This window comes from Erythrolamprus reginae, chromosome Z (genome assembly GCF_031021105.1).
Source record: "Erythrolamprus reginae isolate rEryReg1 chromosome Z, rEryReg1.hap1, whole genome shotgun sequence".
In the NCBI taxonomy this organism is placed as follows: Eukaryota; Metazoa; Chordata; class Lepidosauria; order Squamata; family Dipsadidae; genus Erythrolamprus; species Erythrolamprus reginae.
In genome coordinates this window covers 78,421,211-78,446,977 of record NC_091963.1, presented here as the reverse complement: position 1 = coordinate 78,446,977, position 25,767 = coordinate 78,421,211, and the positions used below count along the sequence as shown (strand labels likewise).

The 25,767-nt window shown below is 43.9% G+C and overlaps 1 protein-coding gene and 1 long non-coding RNA gene across 3 annotated transcripts in view; one reads left to right on the top strand and one right to left on the bottom strand.

The window, feature by feature from the left end:
* SACM1L (SAC1 like phosphatidylinositide phosphatase) overlaps positions 1-25,767 on the bottom strand; it is a 148,634-nt gene that overhangs the window by 1,436 nt on the left and 121,431 nt on the right. For both annotated transcript variants that reach the window (XM_070727045.1, XM_070727046.1), the window contains exons 17-19: positions 20,936-21,029; positions 20,604-20,696; positions 10,824-10,881 (exon numbers count right to left, since the gene is read on the bottom strand). In XM_070727045.1, coding sequence (XP_070583146.1) covers positions 10,824-10,881; positions 20,604-20,696; positions 20,936-21,029 — 245 coding nt within the window. The remainder of the gene's footprint in view (positions 1-10,823; positions 10,882-20,603; positions 20,697-20,935; positions 21,030-25,767) is intronic.
* On the top strand, positions 17,544-22,375 carry LOC139153300 (uncharacterized). The gene is made up of 2 exons (XR_011556789.1): positions 17,544-18,295; positions 18,982-22,375. It is a non-coding gene; the product is annotated as an uncharacterized lncRNA (long non-coding RNA).

The following is a 25,767-nucleotide window of genomic DNA, read 5'->3' as shown; positions in this document are numbered from 1 at the left end:
TTGAAGGAAGAAAATACATGATGAGGTATATCTGGAATAGTCTCTAATAAACTGTCTTATCATAGAAAGCCTAGAAGAGGGTGAATTCTCCACTGCACTGGGAAGGAGAGTCCAACATGGGTAATTACCAATCCTATTGGTAGAGACTGAGTTAATTTAAATATTTAAATACGAGGTAGTCACCGCCCCTTAGCAGCCCCCAATACCTCAGTTTTAAAAACTCAGTCTAAGAGTAGAGACTTGAGTTTGTTCCTCTACATAAGTAGTAGTGATTATAAATAAATAAATAACCTGTTTAATGTTGTTTTTCTTCTCTCCCTTTCTACAGATCACAGATTGAAGAGGAGTATTGTAGAAGGGGTCTCTGTCCTCCGTGGACACCACCCCCACCGTTTTCCTCCCCGAGTTTCCCTTCCCTCAGCGGGTACAATTCTGAGCGGGGAGCGACCCAGCCTGGGGTCACTGGCCTCAGTGGTCAAACCTGGCTGGCAGACGAAGGTGAGGGGGTCCGTCCCCCTCACTGGAAGGTCTGTGAGGCTGTTTTCTTGGAGATCGATAATGTCTTGGCGCGGCGCCAGCACCTCTCAGCTGTTCGGCGGTGAGGGAAGAAGCCGCCGCCGCCGTGATTGCCGTTCCTGGGAGCCTTGAAAGCCGCTCTGATCGGCGAAGAAGGCATTAAAAGGAAGGACGGTGGGCTCGCTTCCTCTATTGGGGTCATTGATAAAGCCCCGAAGGGAGCTGGCGGCGAGATTGCGGACCCGCCATTTTCGGCGTCATTTCCCGCGCCCGCCATTGCTGTAAGGACAGGATTGCGGCTGGCCAATCAGCAGCCGATGTTCAGGCTGCAGGGCGCATGCGTGGGTTGCTGAGGTGATTAGTCACCATTTTGTGAGAGTTATTGTGACGACTGCGTTATTTCTGTGACTCTCCAGACCTTTGTTGCTTAATAACAACTGTCAATTGTAAGTAGATGGAGGATAAAATGCCTGAAAAAGTATCCTCCCCCAGCGTGGTGCCCAAGGATAAGGGCAAGCCAAAGCCCAAAGACAAATCTAAGCCTTCATCTTCATCCCTTAAAGAGGCAGAGAGAAGGATTAAGGCATTGGAGCAGAGGCTGGAGGCAGCCATTCTGACACCTAGAATTGCCTCGCCTCTCCCTGCGCAGTTAGTGTTCCAGGCCAGGGATTTACAAGCTCCCCAGTTGGGACCAGTGGAGACCTTGTCAGAGAGGGATTGGTCTCCAGAAAGGCAGACCCCATTCCTGCCTCAAGCTGTTTATTCAGCCTCAGGCCTCAATCAACCTAGGCCTGCTTCTGCTTCTGATTCATTTAAAAGTGGGCCTACAGCAACATTTACTCCCACTGCAGCTGGACTCAGAGTAAATCCTGACACCTGGCAACAGATGTCTCCAGCCTTACAGGAGCTTGTTACTGATGCTTATTCGCAGGGGATGGCAACAAGAGTGCAGAACACACGCCCTTGTCCAACAAGAAATCCTTGGTCAGTACCGCCCCTCTCGGGTATGGGGTCCTGGGTTGAAGAACCTTCCCAGCTAGAAGACACCGAGAAGGAGTATGATTTCTCGGATGACGAGACCGCTCCTGACCCTCCTGTGGTAGCAGGTCTCTTCAAGGCATCCTTTTTTAAGGTGTTACTTCATAAGGCTAAACAAACAGTGGACCTGCCAGGTCCTACCAAAGCTGCAGATTCCACTGAGGATCCTAAACCATCTACAGTCCTCTTTAAAGAACCCCAGCCTGAGACTGACCATGTGCCATCTTCAGAGATCTTTAGACAAGGTATTAAGCGCCCCTGGCTGACTCCAGCAGCAGCTCAGGGACCTTCGGTAATGGAGAGGAAATTCTATACTCTGGATGAGGATATGGAAAAGCTGTTGGAGTTTCCGCCCATTGATCAGCCTGTAATGACTCTGATTTCAAAGGCTTTAGTTCCCTCTGAGACTGGCGATAGCTTAAAGCCAGAAGATAGGAAGGCGGAGATTTTATTGCGCAAGTCGCACCTAATGGCTAGTTGGGGGTTTCGGGCAGCTGCGGCTGCCTCATTTTTCAACCGGGCCTTATAATATGGCTGCAAGAGGTGCAGGCCCGTCTAGGCCCAGATGATGGCCGTTTAAGACAGGACATCAGTAAGCTGTTAGCGGCAGCTGAATTTTCTGCCAATGCTACCCTGCATGCAGCGAAGTTTTCGGCTCGGGGGATGGCAACTTCTCTGGCTTCCAGACGACTCCTTTGGCTGAGGAACTGGCCGGCGGACCTCAAGTCCAAGTGGAACCTGGCGTCCTCTCCATACCAAGGAGAGAAATTGTTTGGGGAGGTGTTGGATCCGGTCCTCATTGAGGACAAGGACAAACGGAAGTCCCTTCCCAGAGCGTACAGACGACAGGAGCGTCGTGCTAACCCTTATAATCGTCGCCAGCCATTTCGCTGGGACTCCTCCTCGTCGGTGGGTCAGAATGTCAGGCCATTTCAGCAAGGCCAGTATGGACAGTCAGGCTTTCGGAGTGACCGTGCGGCATTTCAGGACCGACCAAGGGGGTATCAGCAGGCGAGGCGACCCTTCAGGGGAAACCAACGGGGCTTCAAACGCAACTCCAAGTGACTTTCTTTCGCTAACGCCCATAGGAGGCAAACTACAACTTTTCAGTGCCTCCTGGAGAAGTATCTCCACCGACAAATGGGCGATAGCCACAATTTCTCACGGGTTGCGTCTGGAGTTTCTTCAGCCCCCACCACAACGTTTTGTCCAATGTCCATCAACCCGAGATCCGTTGAAAAATCATCATTTGCAGCTGGAGATAGAACATATTTTGCATATCAAGGCGATAGAGAGAGTGCCCGAGCATGCCATAGGAACAGGGTTTTATTCCATCGTTTTCCTTGTACCAAAGGCATCAGGAGGGTTTCGCATGATCCTCAATCTGAGATCCCTGAATGTCTTCATCCGGTATCGGAGATTTCGAATGCACTCTCTCCAATCGATTCTCGCCACTATTCGTCATCACGACTTTCTTACGTCAATAGACTTGAAAGATGCTTACCTGCACGTTCCTGTTTGGCCGGCCCATCGTCGCTTTCTCAGATTCTGTCTAAACGGTACTCACTACCAGTACCGGGCAATGCCGTTCGGCCTGTCCTCTGCGCCTCGGACATTTACAAAGCTGATGGACATCTTGACGGCGCATATCAGGGCCCAGTCTGTGCGGGTGATGGCATACTTGGACGACATCATCGTTATGTCCAAGTCACTGCCCCAGGCGCAACGGGATTTGACTCTTACACGTCAGGTCTTGGAGCGCCACGGCTATACCATCAACGAGGAAAAGAGTCATCTTTTTCCCTCTACAAGCATCCAGCATCTGGGGTCTATTATAAATACCACCCAGGACACGGTATCTTTGACACCGGAACGGCTCCTCAACATTCGGCGACTGGTCAGCAACCTGTGTCGACAACATCAGGTATCGCTGGCCATGTTGTCCAAGGTCCTTGGGACTCTCGTATCATCCATAGGAATCGTACCTTGGGCTCGACACCACATCAGGAGTCTCCAATGGTTCTTACTTCCGTACCAAAAGAACAAGGTCAGCCATTCTCACCGGCAGGTGAGGATTCCAGCATGCGTAAAACAATCACTGAGATGGTGGTTGTCCCCAGCTTTGTTTCGGGGCTCCCCTCTCCACAGTCACGAACACCTGGTTCTGACCACGGATGCGAGCCTGTCGGGTTGGGGGGCTCACATGGGTCCTCATATGGCTCAGGGTCTATGGTCCCAGGACGACCTAACTCCTATCAATATCAACTTTCTGGAGCTCAGGGCAGTGTTTCTGGCACTTCAAGCCTTTACTTTCTGGGTTCAGGGCAGAGACATACTGGTTCTAGCAGACAATGTAGCGACCAGGGCCCATCTCAATCATCAAGGGGGCACGAAGTCACAGCGTCTCATGCTCGAGACTACGGCTCTCTTCGATTGGGCCGAACGTCATCTGGCTTCGTTGAGGGCGGAGCACATTGCGGGGACCAGCAACGTGCAGGCGGACTGGTTGAGCAGGGCGACCCTAGATCCTTCGGAATGGAGACTCGCCCCGGCTCTTTTCAACAGCATAGGCCGCCGCTTCGGGGTTCCATCAGTGGATCTATTTGCAACCCCGGACAACGCCCAATTGCCCAGGTTCTATTCCCGGTTCGCAACGCCAGGTGCGGAAAGGGTCAACGCCCTGTTGTCTCCCTGGCCCAAAGGTCTGCTTTACGCATTTCCACCTACATGCCTGATTCAAAGAACATTGGACAAGATGGTGCAAGAAGGAGCGGAGTTGATATTGATGGCTCCCCATTGGCCGAGACGCCCTTGGTTTGCCGACCTGACAGCCTTTTCTGTGTCTTCCCCGTGGAGGATTCCGGATTGCGAAATATCGTTGAGCCAGGGGTCAGTGTGTCATCCGAACCCGCAATGGTTCCAGTTGACCGCCTGGCACTTGAGAGGCTCAGGTTGAGAAAACAATGTATCCCGGACAATGTGGTCGCTACCATGCAGGCTGCTCGTCGTCCGTCTATGGTACGGATTTACCAAGCTACATGGGCAGCCTTTTGTAGGTTTTGCTTAGAGCAGCATGCTAACCCTCAACAAGCTTCGGTTATTCTGGTGTTACAGTTCCTGCAAGCAGGTGTTGATAGAGGTCTAGCGCCGAATACCTTGAAAAGGCAAATAGCGGCTCTCGCGACCATTGTACAGGCACCTTATTCTCGTTCTCTAGCACAACACCCTTGGATACGGGAATTTGTTTAAGGAGCAGTCAACTCCCATTCACCTCTGGTACATAGGTTCCCGACCTGGGACTTGTCTCTCGTGTTGAAAGCTCTTACTGCACCTCCCTTTGAACCGCTAAGGTCTATTCCACTTCGACTGCTGACAATTAAAACTGCATTTCTCGTGGCGATCACATCAGCGCGCCGAGTGTCCGAATTGTCGGCTCTGTCTACTCGATCGGAATTGTGCGTGTTCCACTCGGACAGAGTGGTGCTGAGACTGGATCCGGCCTTTATACCCAAGGTCAACTCTGGATTTTACAGATCACAGGAATTGGTCCTTCCTGACTTTTGCACACATGGTCAACATCCGTTGGAATTGAGGTGGCACAAGGTGGATGTTTGGAGGGCCTTAAAGATTTATATCAGGAGGACTGATCAGTTCAGGAAAACAGACAGGATGTTTGTGTCATTTGCTCAAGGATCTATGGGACTTGGGGTCTCATCTAAATCCATTAGTCGCTGGCTTAGGGATTGTATTGCAGAAGCGTACAAAGCTAGGTCTCAATTGCCTCCGGCTGGCATAACTGCGCATTCCACCAGAAGTGCGGCTGCGTCTGCCGCATGGAATACCCAAGCATCTATTGAAGACATTTGTAAGGCAGCGACTTGGGCTTCGCCTACAACCTTCATCCGTCATTATAAAGTTGACTCGGTTGCTTCGGCTGAAGCTTCCTTTGGGAGACGTGTGTTACAGAGGGTGTGTTCCTCTCCGTCGACCGTGGCACAGCCTTTTCCCTCCCAAGGGATGTGAACTTTGGTATATCCCATGTTGGACTCTCCTTCCCAGTGCAGTGGAGAAGAACCGTTGTACATACCTGAACGGTCTTCTCGATGCACTGGAAGGAGAGTCCAAACCCACCCGGCGTAGTTGCCAGGTCGCCGGAATCATTGGGTTTGTGAGGTTTAAAAGTTAATTGTTATATGGTTGAAGTTCAATAAATTGTGTTACCTCTATACTGTATTCGTTTTTAAAACTGAGGTATTGGGGGCTGCTAAGGGGCGGTGACTACCTCGTATTTAAATATTTAAATTAACTCAGTCTCTACCAATAGGATTGGTAATTACCCATGTTGGACTCTCCTTCCAGTGCATCGAGAAGACCGTTCAGGTATATACAACGGTTCTTCTAGTCATGGCTTAAGTACAAAGGCTGTTTAGTGACTTCAGGCCAGTCACACACTTTCTCAGCCCTGGGAAGATATCAAAAGAGCCACTTCTGAAATTTTGCCAAAACCTTTTTAGGGGCGAGGTTGTTCTCTGTTTATGACTGTATTGGAGCTTGAGTATCATGGTCATGAATCATAAAACACTTGTAAATGGGTCAGTAATATGACCAACCCAATTTTATGAGCTTTTTAATAGCAATCATTAAACAAACCAATAGTTTACTATACAGCGGGGAGGGAGGGGGGAGTATTTAGTCAGACACCAATTGTGCAAGTTCTCCCACTTGGTAAGATGAGAGGCCTGTAATTGACATCATAGGTAGACCTCAACTATGAGAGATAACATGAGAAAACACATCCAGAAAAATCATATTGTCTGACTTTTAACAAATTTATTTGCAAATTATGATGGAAAATAAGTATTTGGTCACCTACAAACAAAATATTTCTGGGTCTCACAGACCTGTAACTTCTTCTTTGAGGGGCTCCTCTGTCCTCCACTCAATACCTGTAGTAATGGAGCTATTTAAGGGTACCAGAAACAGAATTGTAGCCCTGCATCAGGCTGGGAAGACTAAATCTGCAATAGGCAAGCAGCTTGGTGTGAAGAAATCAACTGTGGGAGCAATAATTAGAAAATGGAAGGCATACAAAACTACTGATAATCTCCCTCGATCTGTGGTTCCACACAAGATCTCATCCAATGGGGTCAAACTGATTACAAGAACGGTGAGCAAAAATCCCAGAACCACACGGGGGGATCGAGTAAATGACCTGCAGAGAGCTGAGACCAACATTGCTTAAGCCAGTACATGTCTGGGGATGTCTGAAGTTTGCTAGAGAGCATTTGGATGATCCAGAAGAGTATTGGGAAAATGTCATATGGTCAGATGAAACCAAAGTAGAACTGTTTGGTAGAAATACAACTCATCATGTTTAGAGGAGAAAGAATGCTGAGTTGCATCCAAAGAACACCGTACCTAGTGTGAAGCATGAGGATGGCAGCATCATACTTTCGAGCTGTTTTCTGCAAAGAGACCAGGATAACTGATCCATGTACATGAAAGAATGAATGGGGCAATATATCATGAGATTTTGAGTACGAACCTCCTTCCATCAGCAAGATGAAATGTGGTTGGGTCTTTCAGCATGACAATGATCCCAAGCACACTGCCAGGGCAATGAAGGAACGGCTTCATAAGAAGCATTTCAAGGTCCTGGAGTGGGCTAGCCAGTCTTCAGATCTCAACCTTATAGAAAACCTTTGGAGGGAGTTAAAAGTCTGTGTTGCCCACCGACAGTCCCAAAACATCACTGCTCTAGAGGAGATCTACCTGGAGGAATGGGCAAACATACCAGCAACAGTGTATGCCAACCTTGTGAAGACTTACAGAAAACATTTGACCTCTGTCATTGCCAGCAAATGAACTTTTGCTATTAACCAAATACTTCCACCATAATTTGCAAATATATTCATTAAAAATCAGCCAATGAGATTTTCTGGATGTGTTTTCTTATGTTGTCTCTCATAGTTGAGGTCTACCTATAATGTCAATTACAGGCTTCTCTCATCTTTTAAAGTCAGAGAACTTGCACAATCGGTGTCTGACTAAATACTTTTTTCCCCATTGTAGGTGCAGTTTTGCTGAAAATTGGAAGTAAATGCTGGTTTTTGGCAACACCATCACAAAACAAAGTCACATGACTATGGGATGTTACAAATGGCTATAAATGCACTCAAGTACCTAAAGTTTGGTCAATTGACCACAGTGATAGGGACTTGGTCTAGTTTAAACTTTGAATCCAGATTGTACTGTTTTTCCTGAAAGATAAGACCCACCACAAAAATAAGTCTACTCTGATTTTTTGGGATGGGCCTAATATAAGCCTTACCCCCAAAATAATCCGAGGAAATGTGCATAGTCATCATGGGAGGCAGTGAGCATGTGGAAAACGATGGTGTCTGGCAGCAGCTGCAGCCTGCTGACTCTGGCACAGCGCAGATAAGTTTGAGCACAGAGGCAGAGGCTGGATGGGGAGACAGGTGATCCAGACATGCTGCACAGCTGTCTGGCTCATGAGATGCTCCTAGGCTTGCATGGTGGCACCAGCAGCAAGTGGAGGCCGAGGCACAAGGGAAGGCAAGCAATCTCAATGTCCCATGCTGGCATCTTCCCTGCACAGCCAGGGGCAAGCTGAGAGATGATGGGACAATGGATGGTGCGTTGAGATCACTTACTGTCTCCCCCCCTCCCCACCTCTGCCTGGCCCTGCCACATACTTTTGGCCCAGATTGAGATGAAGCTTCATTTGCTTGAAGATGATGCATTTTGAACAGAGCTACACTATTTTTCTCTGTAAGATGTACCTTTTTACCTTTTTGAAAAGGTGCTATAAAAATTGGGTGCGTCTTATACATTGAATGTTGCTGAGGCAGGACGTGAGGCGACAGCGGTGGCAACCCCCCCTCCCCGAGCGGCTCTGGCGGCTTCCCTTCGAGGAGCTGCCACTGCCAAATCAGAGAAGGCGGCCTCGGCTTGGGCGAGCGGCTGTAGCAGGTGCCGTCTCTCTTGGAGTGAAGCTGCCTCAGCCGGCCCTGGTCATCTGGCGGGAGGGAGCTCGGCTCTATCAGCTCCCACGCCAATCTCCCACCTTCAGGGGGAGGGCGCAGTGGTCAGTGAAGGGTGCTTGGAGGGAAGCTGTCTCAGGCGGGGAGAGGCAGCACCTGACCGGCCCTTGCCACAGTCACTCGCCCGGCTCAGCTGAGGCAACTTCACTCTGAGCGCCCTCGAATCTGTCTGCCCCTGCTCTCAGCTGAGCCGGGCAGGAAAGTCCCGAGTTTCTTCTGTAATGAGAGAGCAGCAGGTGCAGCCGTGGGTGAAAGTCCTTTGTTGCTGGAGGAGAGGAGGCGACGGTGGTCGCACCGGCAGAACAGTCCAGGAGGCCCTTCTCCTCTGCTGCAGCGGGCCCTCCAAGACCCTCCCCACAGCGCTTGGGCCGCACAGATAAGAAAGAACACTTGCCTACCTTGGTTGAGGCAGGCAGGTTTGAGGGTGCTCCAAGGGGAAAAGTCACCTCAGCAATTGCTGCCGCCACCGCTGCCTCCACTTTGCTTCTGGTGTGGGGCTGAGCCAGGAGGGCTCCTCAGCCGAAGGGGAAAGTCTGGCAGGTCCTGGGGAACCGCCCTTTTCCTTAGCAACTTAGCGGCCCTAGCAACCGAGTTTCCCGCTCGGCCCCTGTGGGGAGGAAAAGCCTCTTGGATCCTCCAAAGGGTTCCTGAACAAGAAAGCACGGAGCGGAGGCTCAGAGAGTATATTATACGAAAACTTTTGATGTCTGAGGTAAAGCGATAATTGAGAAAGAGGGAGTCTCAAAAAGTATCGGGGAGGCAGGCTATGGAGAGCATTGGATACTATCAATAATAGCCTGAAGCCGAGCGAGCTTTGGGGAGACGGCTGTTTAGGTGGCTCTTAAAGCAATGGAAGTTTTTACACTTCAGTTTTATTTTGGCCTCACGAATGACCTCAGAGAGAGAGAAAGAAAGGAAGAGGGGCAAAATGGAATAAAAAAGTGTATCTTGAAAACAAAGTTTTGTTTTTACACTTCTGCATGCCCGCACATGTGCAGAGGGGGGAGTGAGAGTGTGCGTGTGCGCGCACCCCCCCTCCCCGAGTTAGAAGGGACTCTATACTGTAGGTCATCTGGTCCAGGGGTCTCCACTGTTGGCCACTTTATGACTTGTAGACTTCAACTCTCAGAGTTCTTCAACCAGCAAAGGTGGCTGAGGAACTCTGGGAGTTGTAGTCCACAAGTCTTAAAAGTTGCTAAGGTTGGAGATCCCTGCTCTAGAAACACTACTTTTAAGGAACATTTCAGGTTTATCATCATCACCATATATTTCCATGAACTTCAATTGTGAAAATTGGAGTAGCCAAGAGAGGGGTCTTTGAAAACGTCATGGTATAATGTTAAGGCAATCTCAGCAGGGAACTGTAATTGTAAATGATTCAATCACTAGCATTTCTGTGATTAAAGAAACAACTAACAAAATGAATTGTCCTCATTTGTTTGTTTTGTTTGATTGTTGGAGTTAGGGGTTAAGAGTGCAAGGGTCCTCAAACCTGGTAGTTTTAAGGCTTGTGGACTTCAATTCCCATTTCTGAGCTAGCATGACTGGTGGAGGAATTATGGGAGTTGAAGTCTACAAGTCTTGAAGCTGTCAAGTTTGAAGTTTGTAAAAAGTGTACATGGTTTTAAAAAGTATACATGGTTGTAAAAAGTATTCTGCTACACTGGTATTTTATTAAACAATATAATACTACACCATTTGGTTCAGAATACTTTTTTCCTTGTTTTCCTCCTCTAAATTCTAGGTGCATCTTATATACCGGTGCGTCTTGTAAACTGAAAAATATGGTAATCGTTCCATTTCAAAGCACCAGTTTGCAAACAGATGAAACTTCGTCTCCCTCTGGGCAAAAGGTTTGTGAAGATCAGGGATGGGTGGGGGTGAGGCAGGAGATCTCAATGTGCTAGCCCCATTTTAAAACAACCCATTTTCAAGCAGATGAAGCTTTGAGTTCTCCATCGTTTCTCTGAGTAGAAGATGAATCTGCCCTCGGAAGCTCTAAGCCACTGCTGCAAGATAAGAACCCCTGAAAATAAAATCTAATGGGTGTTTTGGTCCAAAAAAATAAGACCAAGTCCTAGTTTCAGAGAAACATGCTAAGTACTCCAGGAAAATCATCTTGGAACTGGTCACTAAGTAATAAGTCTTGTCAAAAATAATCTGCAGTATTGTGTGAAGTGTAAAGGCTGAATGATTACTTACCTGCCATAAGCAAACAGATAATGCACATTGAGAAAGCAACTACCATAATAATAGGTAACTAGGGAAAGAAAGAAATGCACAAAGTTAGGGGGCAATACACAATACATAATCATTTGAAAGTCCAGTTGTATATGATGTACATATAGAATACAAACGTAAAGTTCAGCTTCAGCTCCCAAAAATGTTATTTTAGAATAGAGTAATACCTCGTCTTACGAACTTAATTTGTTCCGGGACAAGGTTCGTAAGGTGAAAAGTTCATAAGATGAAACAATGTTTCCCATAGGAATCAATGGAAAAGCGAATAATGCGTGCAAGCCCCAAACTCACCCCTTTTGCCCATTACTGCCAGCATTCGGATCCTTGTTCGGGAGCGGTGGGCGGTGGGGGGGGGACGTGACATTCCCGGTGCTGCTGCTGCTTCTCAAAGGGAAACTGCTGCCGCCACCACTATCCTCTTGTCCTGGCCAGAGGGATGGAATCCGCCGGGATTTGGCAGCCCCACCCTTTGGGATGGCGGGTCTGCAGCAGACGGGCGGCTGCGAAGAGGCTGGCTTGGAGAAAGCGCTCCCAGCGAAGGGGCTGTGGGAGGGTTTTCTCCGAGCGCTTTGGGAACACCTGCCCCATCCCTCTCGCAGCCCCTTCGCAGGGAGCGTTTTATCCAGGGCTGTTAGTGAAGGGACTGCAGAAGAGGCGGGGCAGGCATTCCGGAAGGGTTCAGAGAAAGCACTCTCAATGAAGCGGCTGCGAGAGCGCTTTCTCCGAACGCTTTGGGAACACCTGCCCCGCCTCTCCTGCAGCCCCTTTGCTGACAGCCCTGGAGGAATGGTCTCAGTGAAGGAGCTGTGAGAGGGGCGGGGCGGGCGCTCCAGAAGCACTCGGAGAAAGCGCTCCCAGCGAAGCGGCTGCGAGAGCACTTTCTCCAAGCGCTTCCGGAACGCCCACCCCACCCTTCTTGCAGCCCCTTTGCTAGGAGGGCTTTCATCCAGGGCGGTCAGTGAAAGGGCTGCAGGAGAGGTGGGGCTCAGAGAAAGTGCTCTCACAGCCGCTTTGCATTTTTTACATGGGGTGGGGCAGGAGGGCCAGCCTGACCCTCCCACCTAGCACTTCGCTTCCTACCGGGCAAGAGGCCTCGGGAGGCAGGTTCTGACAGGCAGTTGTGGAGGATCCTGCTGGCCGAGGGCGATGGGCGGGACGAAGGGGCGGGGAGGACTGAAAGGCTCAAGCCTCCTTTGGCAGTAGTGGCCTGGCTTTGCATTTTTGGCTGGGGGGGGGGCAGGAGGGATGGCCTGACATCTCCCCCCCAGTGCTTTGCCACCTGCCGGGCAGGAGGAGGAGGAAGGGGGGCATCTCGACCAGCCGCTGGAAAGCCAAGGGAAAATCCCAGGCACTTCGGCTGGCAGTCGGGAGGCGGGGAATCCTGGCGGGGGCGGGAAATGAATGGGAAATCCCAGCGGTGGCAGTCACAAGGCAGTGGAATCCCTGCGGTAGTAAGAGAGTGCACGCGCAGTAAGAGAGCCCACGGACCCGGGCTCGGGTTCGTAAGACCAAAATGGTTCTTAAGACGAGGCAAAGAAATCAAACCCCGAGTTCGTATCTCGAAAAATTCGTGTGACGAGGGGTTCGTATCACTGTACAGGGAGTCCTTGACCACAATTGAGCCTAGAATTTATGTTATTAAATGAGAAATTTTGTAAGTGAGTTTGACCATTTTAGGACTTTTTGCTACATTTGTAAAGTGAATCAATGCAGTTGTTAAATTAGTAACATAGTTATTAAATGAATTGGGCTTCCCCATTGGCTTTTCCTGTCAGAAAATCCAAGGAACATATTTACTTATTTTACTTATTAATTGACCCAAGGAACTGCAACCATCATAAATATAAACTAGTTGTCAAGCATCCAAATTTTGATCATGTTGCTATGGAGATGCCGCAACAGTCAAAAAAATAGTCATAAGTCACTTTTTTTCAGTGCCGATATAACTTCGGTCACTAAACGAACTGTTGTAAGTTGAAGACTACCTGTATATCTTCAACTTATGTCATCATAAAAACCTATTATGCCTCTCAAACAAAAAACTGATGTTACCCACTGCAAAAGAAAATCTAGTTCACTGCACGTTTCTCATATATAACATATAAAATACTGTCAAAGATGCTAAGTTACATGTTTTATCTAGTTCTAAAAGAACCAGATGCTTTTTGAACAAATTTAAAGAAAAAATGGAGATGGTCAACAAATAAGAAACTTGCCCTATAATTCCATTCTTGTGTCCTCTATTCATTTCCATCCCATAACATAGGGACGGGCAAGCTGAAGGTTGCAGAAAATTTACCTATACCATTTTAAATTTTTTTTAGTAGAATAGCAAAACAGATTCTTTAAAATTTATTCTCTTTTTCAAAAAAAAGGCATTAATGTTGTCCATAATCATTTCCCAGCTTCTTTTACTTTTTTTTAAAAAAAAGGTGGCCTTGACTACAAAAAAATTTGTTAGCCTCATTGTACTACTCTTATTTTATTTATGCTTTTTATATTAATCTTATTAAAAGGCTGCTGAATTACTATTGTAATTCAAATACTAAATATAACTTTTCGACATGTGCATTTTCTCACTAATTACTAAACAAGAAAATCCAATTATTCATTTATATTTCTTTTTCTAATCTCATAAATTGCATAGATGGGAAAAAAGCTGCATTCAATGCATTAATCCCCTTTTAACATTTAATCATTTCTGCAATTCCAATTGCTATCTGTTGCCATTAACAAACTATACACATTTAAGTATAAAGTACAGAGCTATGATAATCAAGTCATTTTATTTCACTCTGTCCAGTATAGCCCTTGAAAATTACAGCTAAAATCTTCCAAATGCACCAAGATGTAATAGCACAGTTTTAAACTTTATTTCAAATATTGTGTTGTTTGGAAGTCAATGAAGAATAGAGGCACCTGTCTTAGATCTGTAGGTGGGGGGGAGGGCTTGCAATCTCCGCCCCCCAACCAGCATCAGCCTCTCACCCAGCAGCTGAAGAAGATGAGATTGTCACAAATGAATGGATTATTTGAAGAGATTGTGGCTTGCGTGGGTGAAAAGATCTAAGCATATGTGGTGGAGAGAGGTGAGGAAGTACTGAAAAAGGTGAGTGCTTGGTGAATATAAAGATTAAAAGAAGGAAATTAAAATGTAAAGGGGAACAAAAGAGGCTTCAAAATGGAGGGAGTGGCTATCAATTTGAAAGCTCATAGAGAATTTTTAAGGAACAGGATTAGAAACCTAATTTGGGAAACAGATTTGGTGTAAGTTTTTTTAAAAAGTTGGACAAATAAGAATCTGAAGAAAATAACTTTACTTTTACTTTTTTTTAAAAAGAGGTGCTTTGTTATACTGGGAATTTACAGTGCCATTTGCTGGTTAAAAGAAAATAATGCAATAAGGGGAACAAAAAAGGCTATCTAACAATTTGAAAGACCATAGAGAGATTTAAAGCAACAAACTAAAAGTCTAACTTTGAGGATGTTTTTACAATAGATGGTGGAAATTAAAATGCTGGACAAATGAGAACTTGAAAACAATTTACAAGTGCTAAGTGAATTTGAAATACAGAAATATAGAAACTTACTCTTTAAAAAGAGCTGTTTTGCTATATTGGGAATTGACAGTGCTATTTGTTGGTTAAAATAAAACATTGTAATAGGCTGTGGAAGCGTGTTTATGCTAACAGCTAGAAACTGACATTGGCTAAAAGAAGATATCTAAGAGTCTGAAAGAACTTAAATAACTAGTTATTCTGTTTGATGGTATAATGCTTCAGTGAAAGAAGATTTTGAATTGGATTGGACAGAATTCCATTAATAATAATAGTTTGTGAATTTGAAAATGGAAATGAAATCAGAAATAAAGGACAGACTGATGAATATATTAGGACCTACAATGATTATTCTGGGATTTACAGTGACAAGAAAAAAGCAAGAGGGATAAAAATGAGAGGGGTAATAGGAAAAAGAGATTAAAAGACCTATACAAATAATTACTTACGGGACCGCCTTCTGCCGCACAAATCCCAGTGGCCGATAAAGTCCCACAGAGTTGGCCTTCTCCAAACAATGTTGTTTGGTGGGACCTAGGGGAAGAGCCTTCTCTGTGGCGGCTCTGGCCCTCTGGAATCAGCTCCCTCTGAAGATTTGTACTACCCCCACAGAAGGTCGAGCACCACAAGAAGGTTGCACTAACCTATGTCTGAATAAATAATATTTAGGGCACTTAAAAATGATGAAATTTTTAAAAAGTTATTAGTGAAGATACTAATTGAGAAGATATAGCAGTAGGTTCCTACCGGTACGGTACAGTGCGCTGTACTAGTAGGAGCCTGCTGATGACGTCACCAGCTTGGTACAGTCAGTGCTGGTCCCTGGGCGCTGCCATCTGAATTTTTTTTAAAAAAATTTTCTTTTCTTCTGAGCATGTGCAGAAGCCGAGCTTCAATCCCTGTGCATGTGGTCACCATCTTGGTTTTGGCTTTCTTTTTTAATTTTTTAAATTTTTTTTACAATTTTTCTTCTAAGCGTGTGCAGAAGCTTCTGGCCCTGTGCATGCAGTCACCATTTTGAGGAAGCCAGCCAACAGAGAGGTAAGTTAGAACCCACTCTGCTTGGGTCCCCTCAACTTTTCAGATCCAGAAATCGTGCTATGGCTGTAAGATGCCTTTCTCCTTTTTATAACTAGGCACACCTCCGTTTCTATTTGGTTTTCCTCCCACCCTGAAAGCAAAAGGAACAAAGGAGGAAGGGGGGGAGGGACCTCAGAACCTCAACATATCAAGCTGCTGATATGTTTTTTTGTTCCTATATTCTGTTGTTTAGGTATAAGTTTTGTTAATGTAAAAAAATTACTTAGAGCCTTTTAAACAACGGAGCTAACTGCTTGCCTACAATCAGACTGTGTGTATGTGTGTGTGTGTGTGTGAGTGAGGGAGGGGGGAGGAAGGAAGGAAGAGACAGCAAGGAAGGTAAAATCAGGAGGGAAGAAGGAAGGACTAATGATGTGAACGGGGTTCAACTTCTGTGGAAAATGGGTCCCAATAGCTCTTTGAATGTTTAAGGTGATTAGGGGACTGAAGGCTAAAACATATGAACCAAAATCTTCTTGTGGTCAAAACATAATTATTTTAGCTAAACAATCAAGGATTTGAACACATGTTGCTGTCATGAATTATCAGGACTAAGGAGAGGCTTCCCTTGGCAGTGTCAGAAAAGTTTAACAGTATACATTTTGGTTATCTAAAAGAAACAAGCAGAAAATGTTAGTAGGGGAGAGGCTCTGCAAAAATCCATTTTGAATTCTATGGACATTTTCCCCACTTCCTACAGTGGGGCTTACATGATGACAGAACTCTTTAGAATGGAGAGGTCATTATTTAATACCACACATATAAGAGATAGTAATATGAATTCAGGTATTTTTATGGTTTAATTCTCTAAAATAAGAGATATAGTCAATTGCAAAGCATGCAGCTATTGGAGCAGCGTTGTGACAGATTAAATAAAAATCTGTTTAAACTTTCTATGTTCCTTTGTGCCAAATGCGTTTTTTTAAAGGGGTGAATAAATTCCTGCAACAAACCTTCAACTACCTTCAACTATGCCTAACTTAATTTAATATAAATGTCCTTGAAATAGATTTAATTCTTATCCAGTGTTTTTCAACGTTGGCAATTTTAAAATGTATAGACTTCAACTTCCAAAATTTCCCAGCCAGCATGCTGGCTGGAGAATTTTAAAAATCAAATGCCATAAAAGTATGAAGCTTGAAAACACTGTTAGTCTATGTAACAAGGATGTTGAGACTCTGGAGAGAGTGCAAAGAAGAGCAACTTAGATGATTAGGGGACTGGACTCATGCATGAAAGAGATGAGAGAGTGGCAGGAGGAGGAAAAAAGAAATGAGAAAATAATGGAGGGAGAGAATGAGACAGGAAAGAGAGAAACATGAGAGAAAGGGAGAAAGAGATGAGAGAGGGAGAGAGATGAGAAGGGGGGAGAAAAAGAGAGATGGAAGAGATGAATAACAAGAGATGAGAGAGAGAAAGATGAGAGAGAGAGAAAGATAAGGTAAGGTAAAACTCAGCCTTCCATCCTTCCAAGGTGGGTAAAATGAGGACCTGGATTGTGGGGGCAATATGCTGGCTCTGTTAAAAAGTGCTATTGCTAACATGTTGTAAACCCCCCTGAGTCTAAGGAGAAGGGCGGCATAAAAATCAAATGAATGAATGAATGAATGAATGAATGAATGAATGAAAGAAAGAAAGATAGACACACACACATACACACACACAGAGAGATTCCTGTTTAAAATCAAATACAAAAATGGCTCTTTGAGTGTTTAAGGCTGCAGACCCCTGGATTAGGCAAACACCATGGTCGTTAAGTGAACCTTGTGGTTATTAAGTGAACAATGGTTGTTAAATGAGTCAATTTTCCCTTATGGGCATTTTTAATTGAAAACCAGAAGAAATTGTTGGGAACTGGCAAAAAAAAAGCATAGAAAACCTCAGTTATATGATTGGGATGTTGTAACTGGTCATAAATGTGTATGTGTGCGTGCATGCATACATGTGTACATGCAGATGGTTGTCAAAACTCAAAAAACTGGTCAAATAGCTCTGAGGAAGCCAGTCATAAATTTGAACACGTGCTAAGCAACTGGCCATTAAATGCGGACTACTTATATTCAGTTAATGGTTCAGAGCTGTATGGAATCTAGTTTCCTTTAATTCTTTGGGGGATTGTAAAAGGTCTGGATGCAGCAATCCTTATAGGGGGAACTAGGATTGTGACCACTTAACCACATCCACCCAGTCACATGACCACTTAGCCATACCCACCCAGTCACGACCATGAAACATTCCCACCATCACATAACCATCAAGCCACTCCCACCCAGTCACATGACTGTCAAGCCACACCCAAATTAAGCCACACCCACAGTGGTAGTAAAAAACTTGAGGAGAGGGAAGAAAACAGCCCAAAACTGAGAAGTATAAGAGATAACGAACATTCCTGCAAACTAAGTCATAGCGATTAATTTGGAAGAAAGTGGAAAATTAGAGGTGATAGACCCAGGCAAAATAGGAGGAAGGAGGCAGCATTAGAATAACAGTAGATATACCTGGTATAATGTATTAAACAATAAGTATAGAGCGCTGCTGGAGGACCAGTAAGTCAGTAAAGAGCCTGTAAATCAGAGTCTGACCGAACACTTAGTGGCGATGGGGTGTGTGAAATATTCATATTTTCCTGCTTTTATTGCATCCGCAGATTCTCGCCTGGCTGCCCTTTTTAGAGTGACCCACTCTCTTCTTGGTAAGGAGAGAGCTGAAGAACCCTTACAGGGTACAGCCGAGGAATTTGTTCAGTTTCTGACGGACAAAATTGCTCAGATCTGGGTGGACCTGGACTCCAATTGGGTAATGTCAGCTGAGATGACTGGGGCAAGTCTTAGTCATGTTGTGTGGGATGAGTTTGATCCTGTGACATGGATGACGTGGATAAGGCGATGGGAGTGATGAGCACCTCCACTTGTTTATTGGACCCATGCCCCTCCTGGCTGGTCCTGGCCAGCAAGGAGGTGAAACAAGGCTAGATCCAGGTGTTAGTCAACGCCTCGAGTGAGGGATCCTTGCTGCAACTACTAAAGGAAGCAGTGGTGAGACCCCTCCTCATGAAGCCTTCCTTGGATCCAGTCTCATTAAACAACTATAGTCCTGTCTCCAATTTGTCCTTTCTGGGCAAAGTTGTGGTCCTTGGAGGAAGTGGATTACCTGGACGCATTTCAATCTGGCTTCAGATCCTGTTACAGCACTGAAAGCACTTTGGTCATGCTGATGGATGATCTCTGACATGCCTGGGATAGGGATCATTCCTCTATCCTATACTTCTTGACCTCTCAGTGGTTTTTGATACCATTGATCATGGTATCCTTCTGTGATGTCTGGAGGGATTGGGAGTGGGAAGCATTGTTTTATGATGGTTCTCCTATCTCTCTGGTCAATCAGAGTCAGTGTTAATGGGAAGACAGAGATCGACTCCTCCCCCCCCTTTTTGGGGTGCCGCAGGGTTTGATCCTCTCTCCTCTCTTTTTCAACATCTACAGGAAACCACTGGGTGAGAGCATCCAACGGCACTAGGTGAGTTACCAACAGTATGCTGATGATACTAAGCTGTACATTTCCACCCCGTGTCAATTCAGCAAAATGGTCGATGTGATGTGCCAGTGCCTGGAAGACATAAAGGTCTGGATGGGAGTCAACAGGCTCAAACTTAACCTTGACAATATTGTATGGCTATGGGTTTTGCCCCCCGAAGACCATGCCACCTGTCTGTCTTTGGTACTGGGGGGGGGGAGAAATAACCCCCTCAGAGAAGGTCCGTAACTTGGGTGTCCTCCTAGATCTGAAGCTGAGGTTAGAGCAACATCTCTCAGCTGTGGCTAGGGGCATTTTTGCACATGCCCATCTTGTGTACCAGTTGTGATCTTGCCTAGATCAAAAGACTCTTCACACAGTCACTCACGCCCTCATCACCTCCTGCCTGGACTATTGCAATGCGCTTTACATGGAGCTACTCTTGGTTCAAAATGCAGCCACACAAACTATAGTAGGGATACCAAGATTACCTGTATAACTCCAACTCTCTGTGAGCTGCATTGACTACCAGTCGGTCTCCGGATACAATTCAAGGTGTTGCTTATCACCTTTAAAGGTCTACATGGTTTAGGACCAGACTGTCTACTACCTTACACTTCTCTGCAGCCAATAAGAGCCCACAGAGTTGACCTTCTCCGGGTCCCGTCTGCCAAACAATATCAATTGGTGGGGCCATGGGGAAGACCCTTCTCTGGGGCAGCTCTGACTCTTTGGAACCAACTGCCCCTGGAGATTCACACTATCCTTGCTCTACCAGCCTTCCGGAAAGCCATTAAGACCTGAATTTTCTAGCGGGCCTGGGACCATGAATGATTGAATGTTTGAATGCTATTTACAGGGTTATTGCTTTTTATATTCTTTTTTATATTGTAATGTTATACTGTTTTCTATAAGCCATTAGCTGCCGAGTCCACTGGAATTGGGCAGCATACAAATCCTGTTAAACAATAAACAAACAATTAAACAATAAAGGGAAAGATACAAGATTAAGAAATAGCTCAGAAGTTGGAATGAAGTTAAGAGTTTTTGAATTACTAATCTACTAACCATAGAATGGATTATGATTAGATGTACTCAGGGAGAAAGAGGAAGTAGAAAGCAAGGGGAGAGGAGGGAAGTAGGAAAAAGATGGAGAAGGAGGAAGAAGGTAGAGTGGATTGATGGAGATAGAGAGGAATAGTGTGACATTTAGGAGGGAAGCAGACTAGAGATAAATGTATAAAAGGAGCAGTTAAAGAGACATGTTTATGATATTTTGAATAGAAATATATTATTATGGATGTTTTGACGATATGGTGTATGTATGTATGTATGTATCTGTGTATGTTTGGTGAAAAAGTAAAACTTTTTATAAAATTTTTAAAAAGCAAAAAGAATGAAACTCATATAACAAACCCTTGGGATTCTCCTTTACAATAAATATTTATATCCTAAAATATGCCCTACATTTTATCAAATAGCGTTTGGAAGTGTTGAAAAACCTGTAATCCCAAAATTATATTAGTCTAATCAAATTCAACACTGCTTTAAAAAAATAAACAAATAGCAAAAGATTTTATGAAGTTCTTACAGCCAAAAACTTCCAGTCTTTCTGTACATGAAAAGGACTGAGAGAATCTACTTCATCCACTGAATAATTTCCAAGAAAGAGATCAATAGCATCCTGAAAAACAATCCAGAATATAAATTAAATGCCATTTCCTCCTTACATCCCAAAGTACTTTATGGTTTTCAAACACAGCCCAATTTGTAACAATTGAACAAAGCAGCAGCACTTCTTTGAAGGATTTACAGTAGGTGTTTTAGAAATATCCCTGAACACAGTGATCACATTCTTTTAAATTCAGCATAAGGCTACAGTTAAACCTAAATAAATGAGCAAGTGACAATGTCAAACCTTACCTGTCTAAATCCATCAGAAAAGTTGTTTTTATAGTAACGAATTAGTGAGTTCCAACCATCAATTAATAGGCCCCATTGTGTTCTCTTTCCAGTTCTGAATTTTTGAAAATAAGATTTCAACATTAATACAGACTGTCTCTCAAGAAGTCAGAAATTTAGTACCAAGTACTTACATATTAGAAACTGAACTGTATTGACATTCCTTGCATTGACTTAGTTTTGCAAATATACAGGTGAGATGTGCTCATTACAGATAGCCCTTGACTTGCAACCATTCATTTAGAAACCTTTCGAATAGCACTGAAAAAAGTTGACAATTTTTCACACTTACGACCATTGCTGCATTCCCATAGCTGTGTGATCATAATTTGGATTCTTGGCAACTGACATGTATTTATGATTATTGCAGTGTCCCAAGATTATGTGATCATCTTTTGCGACCTTTTGACAAGCAAAGTTAATGGGAAAGCCAAATTCATTTAACAACTGTGTTAATAGCTTAACATCACTACTCAAAACTAACTCTCAATAAACCAAGACTAGGTATGCACGCCCCTTACTTCCTCAACAACATCCCTTTCTAATCTCAAATGTAAACTAATGAACTCAAGAAGCATCATTAATAAAATACCTGAACTCCTCTTACTACAAAATGCTAAATTCGACATCACATTTATCTGTGAAACATGGTTAAATGAATCCCTCCCAGACTCCGATATCACAGTAAGTGACTATCAAGTTTACCGTTCTGACCGCGAATCCCGCAGAGGTGGGGTTGCAATCTTCTACAAGAAATCACTCAACCTTTAAAAAGTGCAAGTTAAACAAGAACTTTATCTTCCTGAAACCATCTTCTGTGAACTGACTTTAGATACCACACTTCGCTTCTTTCTATGTTATAGAGCTCCAGATTATGATATCACACACAAGAAAAAGCTAATCTCACTGCTAACGTGGGCAAGCTCCCGCCCACATCCTCTTATATTTCTTGAAGACTTAAACCTTCCACATTTAAACTGGACCCTAAACGAATGTTCCACTGAACCCATACATTCAACCCTTTACAATGCCATTACTAGCCTAGGACTAGATCAACTAACTACTGACAACACTAGACTTAACAATTGTCCTGACCTCATCTTCTGCAACAGTCTACACTCAATTTATGGACTACAAATAAAAGAACCCTTTTCTAACAGTGACCATAGCATGATTGACTTTTACCTAAACATACACCCTCACAAACACCACCTTAACGATAGAAAAGCCAACTATAACTTTTAACGACCTCATCGAAGCCTATTTCTCACCTCTCGACTGGCACACAATTTTCTCTGACTGCATCACTACTGAAGACTACTACAATATGTTTTACTTGAAATCCAAAGAGTCATCAAATTATACATACCACTAATATTCACCAAAACTAAGAAAAACAAATTACCCATAAAAATAAGAAAGTTCCAAACCAAAAAAAGAATTCTTTGGCGCAAAAATAAAGCAGGCCGTGTTTCAAACTTTAAAAGCTGCTATAAAAATTTATGTCACCAAATAAAGACTGAATGTACCAATTATCACATCATCCAAGAAGAAAACCTTCTACGGACAAAGTCTATTCGTGCCTTCTACAACTTTGGTAACTATAAACTCAAAGACTCTAGACCTATCCCATCCCTTAAAGGACCAAACAACATAGACCATAATGATGAATCAGTCAAAGCCAACCTTCTTCAGCCCAGTCTTTGTTAACAACAATGGCTCATGCCCAACATTTCCTAACCGCACCACAAATAACCTGAATGATCTTCACAAATTGATTTTACAGAAGATAACATTAGAAAGGCATTACATAACCTAAAACCATCTTTATCTATTGGACCAGATGGACCATGTGCATACTTCTTTAAAAAGCTCTCCACCTTGGCTGAACCTCTGAGCATAATTTTTAATAATTCTTTCAGTACTAGCTCCCTACCCACACTATGGTCACTTGCCACAGTCATTCCTATCTCCAAAAAAAGAGATCCAAGCAACGTTTAAAATTACAGACCTATCTCTTTGTGTTGTGTCAGCTGCAAAGTTATGGAATCAATCATAAACCAATCCATTACACTCCACCTTGAAGCTAATAACCTACTTTCCAATAAACAATTTGGTTTCAGAAAAATTATCCTGTAATCTACAACTCTTACACTCTAAAAACATTTGGACCACTCAACTTGACCAAGGTAATCCAATTGATGTGATCTATATCAACTTTTGCAAAGCCTTTGACTCAGTTGTCCATGACAAACTTCTTCTGAAACTCAAATCCTACGGCATCTCTGGACTACTACACAATTGGTTAACAGCATTCCTATCTAACAGACAACAAGTGGTCAAAATAAGAAGTGCCACTTCTCTTCCTGCTCCTGTTAACAGTGGTGTTCCTCAAGGTAGTGTTTTAGGACCAACACCAGTGTTCCCTCTAATTTTTTTGGGGGGTGGGAAAGTATAGTGTCTGAGCAGCAGTCCCTTCGTGACTGGGCGGCACAGAAATAATAAACAAACAAACAAACAAATAAAAACCCCACCCTGTTTTGCCTCAGAGAATTTCAAAATAAAATACTGTACTGTGTGTCTATAACAGTGAGCTCATAATAGGGCAACTCTATCAATATCAAAATGCCACTTAAATAGTTGAGCTAGTTTCAAACTAGATTTTGATTTTCTTTCTCTCTTCCTTACTCCCATTCTTTTTCTTTCTCTTTTCCTTCCTCTCTTTTTTCTATCTGTTTCTCTCTCTTCCTCTCTCTCTCCTTCCCTCTCACTCTTTCCCTCTCGGCTTCTGGGCAAGTTTGGAAAATTCTGAGTTGATGATGATTTTTAAGTGAGCGCTTGCTCACTGCTCAGCTTAGAGGGAACTATGACCAACACTATTCATACTATACATAAACGATCTTTGTGAATGCATCACTAGCAATTGCGTTCTCTTTGCAGATGATGTCAAATTATTTAATACCACCGACAATATTGTTACCCTTCAAAAAGACCTTGACCATGTAGCAGAATGGTTTAAAACCATTCTGGCAACTTCAAATCTCCACCACTAAATGCTCTGTCTTATACATTGGTAAAAAGAATCAGAATAGTAAATATAAACTTGGAGGAATTGAACTTATTGATAACCCTCAATCTGTCAAAGACCTTGGAGTACTCATATCCAATGACCTAAGTCCTAGAGCCCACTGCAACAACATTCCCAAAAAGGCTTTAAGAGTTGTTAACCTAATCATTCGCAGCGTCTTCTCTGGTAATTTTGAACTGCTAACAAGAGCTTACAAAACATTTGTCAGACCAATATTAGAATACAGCTCACCTGTATGGAACCTACTTTGCATATCTGACATCAACATAATTGAGAGAGTTCAGAAATATTTCACAAGAAGAGTCGTTCACTCCTCTTCTTACAACAAAATACCTTACTCCGCCAGACTTGAAGTCCTTGGTTTAGACAACTTACAGCTCCGTCGTCTCCGTTCTGACTTAATTATAGTTCATAAAACCATTTACCAAAATGTCCTACCTGTTAACGACTACTTCACCTTCAACCACAACACATGAGCACGAAATCGATTTAAACTAAATGTCAACCGCTGCAAACTTGACTGCAAAAAATACGACTTCAGCAACAGAGTAATCAATGTGGAGTAATCTGTGGTTTCTACTCCTAATCCCAAAACCTTTAGCCTTAGACTATCTACAATTGACCTCTCCCCCTTTCTAAGAGGTCTGTAAGGGGCGTGCATAAGTGCACCACTGTGCCTACCATCCCTGTCCTATTGTCTTCTTATGTTACTTTTTATCATTACTTATCTAATGTTTTATTTGTACAAATTACCACTCTATAATTGTTTGACAAAATAAATAAAATAAATAAATAAAATAACTGCAATGATTTGTTTAAAAATGGTGACAAGAGATAATAAAATGGGGCAAAACACAATAATTATCTTGATTAGGAATTGAAATTTTGGGCTCAATTATGGTTGCAGGTTATGAACTACAGTACTTGCATTAATTTTATTTATACTTTCATGGTTAAACGGGAAGGCTGAGTCTTATTTAGGCTATTATAATTATATCTGTTTTTGAAGTGAAATTTTCTTTCTTCTCTTAATCAAGAGAAAAAATTTCCAGACAAAGCCCTTGCAAATTTTCATAGGCCCTTTGAGAACATAATGGGACAGCTAGATGTGGCCAGCTCGCCACTGCCAAATTGCCTCTGTCAACTTACCAAGTCACTATAAGACAGATCAACACAGCCAATTCACAGTAGAGACGACTCAAAAGAAGGAAGGCCAACCAACCAGGCATCCAAGCAGATGGGCAGAGTACAGAGTGGTGGACAGGGGCTTCCCACTGGAGGGAAAGCTAAGTGGGTGGTGAGTGAGCAGATGAGCAGAGTGGTGCCAGCAGCTTCCCATTTTCACATCGATTGCTGTCACTGCTGCTGCCATGCTGATCTGTGGGCTGTTCAGAGTTTGGGGATGTGGCAGAGGCCAGGCATGTTCCATTTTCACACGCCTACAGTCACCCCTATAGACTGTTTGGTCACAGAACAGAATACATTCAGGGATGGCAGCAGTAGGTGAGATCGATTGGGGGGGGTCCTTCCCGGCTACCTACAAGGAGGCACTTGTGCGCCCCCTCCTCAAGAAGCCTTCCCTGGACCCAGCTGTATTTAATAACTACCATCCAGTCTCCAACCTCCCCTTTATAGGGAAGGTTGTTGAGAAGGTGATGTCGCTCCAGGTCCAGCGGTCCTTGGAAGAAGTTGATTATCTAGGCCC